Source organism: Gadus morhua, chromosome 9, assembly GCF_902167405.1.
Source record: "Gadus morhua chromosome 9, gadMor3.0, whole genome shotgun sequence".
Taxonomy (NCBI): domain Eukaryota; kingdom Metazoa; phylum Chordata; class Actinopteri; order Gadiformes; family Gadidae; genus Gadus; species Gadus morhua.
In genome coordinates, this window is record NC_044056.1 from 6,380,040 (window position 1) to 6,386,039 (window position 6,000).

Consider the following 6,000-nt stretch of genomic DNA (forward strand, 5'->3'; position numbering starts at 1 on the left):
TGGTTAACATGAATGGTAAGTTAATTGTTAGTTGATGCTACTACCACCTCCGGGACATTCCTTTGTGGGAGCCCTCCAGCCTGAGGTGTCTCCATTCAAACAGGTCGTGCCACCCGTCTGGGGTGAGTGAACGTGTGACCGTGTGAACGTGTGAACCTCACAGCGGTGTTGACTACCTGTATGAGGGAGGCGGCCGCAGGGATCTGCCTGTTGAAGTGCTTCTGTCTCTGCTTCTGCTGCACCTTGAGAGCGAACCCCGAGCCCAGGATGCCCTACACACGGGGACCACAGCGTTGTACTGAGAGGCTGAACGAGTGTTGGAAGGACTTAAAGGTGCAGTGTGTATCGTTAAGTGGCGTTTAGCAAAACGGGCCAGGCAGAAATGGAATATAATATTCATAAGTATGCGTTAATTAGTGGACGGATCCTGTGAAAATTGGAATCGAACACTGAATGAAAAGGTTTTCAATGTGCATTACAAGGCAGCACAGGCCACTGTAGCTTCCTCTAAGTCGTTGCAAAAGGGGGGGGGGGGGGGGGGGAGCAGGGGATATTCAGTTGGCTGCAATTTGCAACCTCAGTGCTAGATGCCACAAAATCCTGCACACTTTACCTTTGAGCCCCAAGCTAAATCATTTTTGTGTCCAAAAGAGACATTCTTATACAACCTGGCTGTATTTGCACTCTATGTGCATTGCTCCATTTAAATGATACGATTATATACATTTCTAAGTAATCGAATAAAACATAAATAAAGAAATACCAATTGTGCATAGAGTGGTTTCATTAAAGGGTTAGATTAGACAAAAACTAAAGAAAGTTCAGTTTCCTGCAGTTCCGCTTCCTGTGGTTGTGAGCTAATGTCAAGTCTGTGCCGAGAGAGCACAGGTGTGGCAGACGAGCGTCTGAGTGTCAGCACAACAGGAAGTGGTATTTACAGCAGGCAGTGCGAAGAAGGAGATGGCGAACACACTGAAGCAGGAGGCGATGGCTTTGCCAACCCACGTCTGCGGTATCTTGTCGCCGTAACCGATGGTGGTGACAGTCACCTAGAGACAGGAGAAAGACATTGCACATTTCAATGTCCTTTGCACTGCACTTTTTATACATTACATTATCTTTTCCATTCATATTTAGTTGTATCATCTACTGCTGTAATGACCAAAGGTTCCGTGAAGGATTAATTATGTACACACCATCCACCCATATAACCAAGTTTGGTTCAAGCAAAGTAAAATAAGTGGCAAAAACATGAATCAAGCTACACCATTCAAGAGAGAAAATGAGAAACAATCCTGAAACACGTTCACACTACCAACTCCAAAATCTCTGGGCGTGGGTTTAATGAAACCTCAAGGGGGTGATAATGACTACACAATCGACAGTGTTGCCGAGCCCCTCCACTGTAGACTATGAAAGAGCGCTGACAATGGCGGCCAAAGTTCCTCATCAGGCCGGTTGGCAGGCCTCCATCGCCGGGACGGGCCCGGGCCATTCGAGGGCCTCTTCTCCTTAATGGGAATACGATTCCCATACACTGATCCCCTCCGAGCACAAGGAATTCGCTGGAGGAGGAGAGCGAATCGAAATGAAACAACAACAAAAAAAGACACGTACACCCGGCTCCTGAGCCCTGGGCCAATCGGGGTGGGGGGGGGGGTGGGGGGGGGGTGGGGGGGGGGGGGGGGGGGGTAAGACGAGTGCCGCTCCACGTTCACTCAAAAGCACCCTCGGTGTAATGTGAGATGGTTCAAAATAAAAAGGGCTTTGGGGTTAAACAAGATAGGGTGCGAGGAGGTGGGTGACAAGGGGTGAGGGTGAGGGGGGTGGGAGTGTGGCGGTGGTGGAGAGGGCGATGGTGTGTAGAGGGTAGCGGTGGTGTAGGGGAGTGGTGGTGGTGATGATGGTGGAGGTGGTGGTGGCGGGGTAGGGGGTGGTGTGGAGGGTGGTGGTGGTGGTGGTGTGGGCGAGTGGTGGTGGAGGGGGTGGTGATGGTGATGATGGTGTTGGGGGGTGGTGGTGGAGGTGGTGATAGTGACAATAGACAATAGACGATTGTTGACGGGGGGGAGGGGGTGATGGTGTCAATCGTAACGGGGGGGGGGGGGCCCGCCTTGAACATCCTGCATACGGGCCCGTCGTTGCCTTGTTACGCCACTGGTAGGCGGATGGCGGATTAAACTCGTATCAGACGTCTGATGTCTAAGCTGACATTACCTGTCCTCCCTCCACCGAACAAAGGTCCAGTCGGTGTGTTGATTAAGTTCCATTAAGTTATCCTTCATACAGGTAATACCATTTAATATGAAGAGTGAGCGAGTGAGAATGAGGGAGTGAGTGAGTGAGAGAGAAGGTTGAGGGGGCATATGGCATATGAATCACGCCATTGGCCTGTCCTTTAGCGCACACACACACACACACACGCGCACACACACACACACACACACACACACACTCTTCATGCACGTTAGCAGTCCGACTCTCAAGCTTACAGTCTCCCGAAACAAAGAGCCAACTCCTCAGCCAAACTCTCTGGTGGCATTGTGTGTGTATTTGTGTGTGTTTATGTATGGTGTGTGTGTGTGTGTGTGTGTGTGTGTGTGTGTGTGTGTGTGTGTGTGTGTGTGTGTGTGTGTGTGTGTGTGTGTGTGTGTGTGTCCCAAATCACAGCTTTCCCTCCACTCTCCAAGGCGTGTAGAGAGGAGCCCCCCACGACCCCCTCCAAGCCTCGTTACAAAAAGGTTGTAATCCCACAATTACACTTTTAATTAGGCCCACTGACACGTTGTGTCGGGGCTCCAGCGTTCCTTTATGCCCCAAGGGCCCAGGGGTGAATGCCTTATTGCCATGTCTTTGTGGCCCGCTGATCCCATACACAAGGCGGCCATAGGTTCGTCATTACCTCACACCTCCAATTCTATTTTAATTAACTGCTTTGGGTAGACAGAATAGAACTGAGCTCGGCCAAACTGAGGAGAACTGGCGCCTCATTGCAGCGTTTTTTTTTTATTTTATCAAAGACGTTTTAACCAGACAAGCTGTTTTCGGTTTTACGGAACTACTTTTCAAAGCCTATCTTTTAAAAAATGTTGAAACGGTTTTTTTCTGACCTCAAACGAGATCATAAGAGATATGAGATATTCATGTGGGGTGGGTGTATTGTGACAGTTCATAATTTCAAAGTTACGGCCTGAGATGCGCTAGATTGTGCTTTCTGTTCGTACAGTGTTTCACTATTGCAGCTAGAATACGAAGGCGAAACGGATGACACCATTCGTATCAACACTCTTATATTTGAACTGATACTAAGAAATGGAAATATCAAAAAGAAAAAATAATGATGTGTAATTAATAAAGTCACACAGATTTTCAACGTATGCTTTGATTGTTCACAGCCTCCCTTGTGACCAAGCTGCGTTGGACCGTGTCTGCTTAATGAAGGTAAAGGTCAAAGGTGAACATCAATGTCCTGGACACAGAGAGGGGGTCTTACCACGCCCCACCACAAGGCGTCGGCGTAACTGGCGAAGCCCGTCTTGCCGTCCTCGTCCACCGCGTCCTTCTCGGCAAGGTACACGAAGTAGGAGGAGAAGATCAGCCCCAGGAAGCCGATGTACAGAGTGGTGATCAGCTCCTGCGGAGACCAAGGTGAACACACACACACACACACACACACACACACACACACACATGAAGATACATGAACATACAGATGCCCATACACACAGGTGAGCACACAGATACACACATGTGAACACACACACACACACACACACACACACACACACACACACACACACTCACACACACACATACATGAACATACAGATGCACAAACACATTCAAACACGTGAACACACACGCATGCACACACACATGAAGATACATGAACATACAGATGCCCATACACACAGGTGAGCACACAGATACACACATGTGAACACACACACACATACATGAACATACAGATGCACAAACACATCAAACACGTGAACACACACGCACGCACGCACGCATACAGATACCCAAGCAAATATGCAGGCATCTAGACTCACACACACACTATTCAGTTATGCACTTATAGTAATTTCCTTGAAATATCCATTAATAAAAACATAAATACACTGACAAGAAAAAGTGCAGTTTTCCTCCTCCTGTGCATGGATCAAAACCATTGATAAAACCGATGACTTTCCATGGCGGAAGGCACTCCAAGAAGAAGATTACACTCGGCCCATTCCGCACTCGTCTTGCGTGTTATTTATTTGACCTTCGCACATAATCCTTCAGAGGCAGGTGCTGTTCCTACCACACATCACAGAGACATCAAAGACACCATCCGCGCAAGCACATGCCTTCTGGGATTAGGACAGGAAAAATCCCATCATGCATTTCTGCACAGCAAATTATGAAAAAAATAAATAAAAAGAAACTTTGATTCACTTTCTTTTTTCGACCTTATAAAGCTAAGTCTGGTTGCAGTGTCTGTGTGTTCTGTGTGTGCTGTGTGTGTGTGTGTGTGTGTGTGTGTGTGTGTGTGTGTGTGTGTGTGTGTGTGTGTGTGTGTGTGTGTGTGTGCGTGCACATGCGCAAATACGTGCATGTGTGTGTGTGTGTGTGTTTGTGAGAGAGAGGGCTGTATCTTTGAATGTGTTCGGTGGACTCTGCTGTAATGGGACTGAAATCAGCAGGGTCAACAGCCTCGAGAGAGAACCGCTGGATGAGACGCGTACAGTCGGTCTATAGAAGGTGAAATGACCTCAGGGAAGCCTTATTTGGTCATAGAAACGTGGAATAAGACACACGGTTTGCATGTTGGGGGTGATTAGGATGGGAAGCCGTTTGAGAAGCTCTGAGCTCCTAGCTAAAATCTAACTAGCTCTTGGCTGCTAGATGTGATGACCATAACCATGTTATATCCCTAATGAGGCCACGATAAAGCCAACTATATTTCTTTCATCCAAGTTTAAGAAGTTGGTAGTGTTTATTGGTCTCTACCAGATTGTTTTGTCACACTTAATGCTAGTAAGTGTTACTACTGTGTAAAAAAAAAACGAACTAAATAACAAACAATAATGGTGAAATGTCACATTTAATTAAACTGTCATTAAAGTTGACTAACAAGTCACAGGTCCATGCATATTTTAAAGCAAAAAGCCAAGAGTTTCAGGAGCATGATCTTCACGAAATGAACACTATATTTCAAAATCAATTTGAGTTAAAAACCCTTGGAATAGTGAAGCTTAGTAACATGTACCATGGTCACCACTTCTTGATTCCACTGTGTGAAACTCCTTAGTAGTAGTATTAGCAGTAGTAATGGTCCTACCTGTCTGTGCATGAAGACTACAGATCCCAGAAGCCTCCACGTTCCTCCCTGGCGATCCACATGCAGCATGCGCAGGATTTGGAGGAAGCGGATCCCCCTGCAACCCACAGCCAATGTGTATTACTTTCTGATCAGTTTATCGTATTTTTAGATGAGATTATTGTATTTTTAGATTTGATTATTGTAGTTTTACATGAGATTGTTGTTTCAAAATAGGGGGGAAACGATGATAATGTGCTCGCCACAGTACCTGATGGCGGATGTGGCAAATACTTGTCCATTAGAGCCGACACTGAGCACAATGACCGAGGCCATGACCACTATCAGATCTAGACAAAGAAAATACAGAAAGAAAGAAAGAAAGGAAGAAAGAGAGAAAGAAAGGAAGAAAGAAAAAACTTAAAAGGTGTGAAATCAACCATAGTCAACAAGACAATTACTCACAAATAGTATAAAGAATACGATGAAAGAATCTAAAACGGCAAAAACAAAACAAACAAAAACAAAACCACAAAATCCTGTCCTTCAGTCGGACAAAAAGTTGCGTTGTTCTTATTCAGAAACCAAAACCACAACGATTTCCTCGGAAGCAGAGTTCCCGTGGGAAATGGAACGCCGCCCCATTCAGGGGCGGCTCCCGCGTTAGATGTGACTGTAAAACACAACAATGT

The 6,000-nt window shown here is 46.3% G+C and overlaps 1 protein-coding gene across 1 annotated transcript in view; it reads right to left on the bottom strand.

Moving 5' to 3' along the window:
- kcnq1.2 (potassium voltage-gated channel, KQT-like subfamily, member 1.2) overlaps window positions 1-6,000 on the bottom strand; it is a 101,544-nt gene that overhangs the window by 79,882 nt on the left and 15,662 nt on the right. Inside the window, exons 5-9 of the mRNA XM_030365991.1 lie at window positions 5,580-5,658; window positions 5,330-5,426; window positions 3,494-3,634; window positions 939-1,049; window positions 177-272 (exon numbers count right to left, since the gene is read on the bottom strand). Coding sequence (XP_030221851.1) covers window positions 177-272; window positions 939-1,049; window positions 3,494-3,634; window positions 5,330-5,426; window positions 5,580-5,658 — 524 coding nt within the window. The remainder of the gene's footprint in view (window positions 1-176; window positions 273-938; window positions 1,050-3,493; window positions 3,635-5,329; window positions 5,427-5,579; window positions 5,659-6,000) is intronic.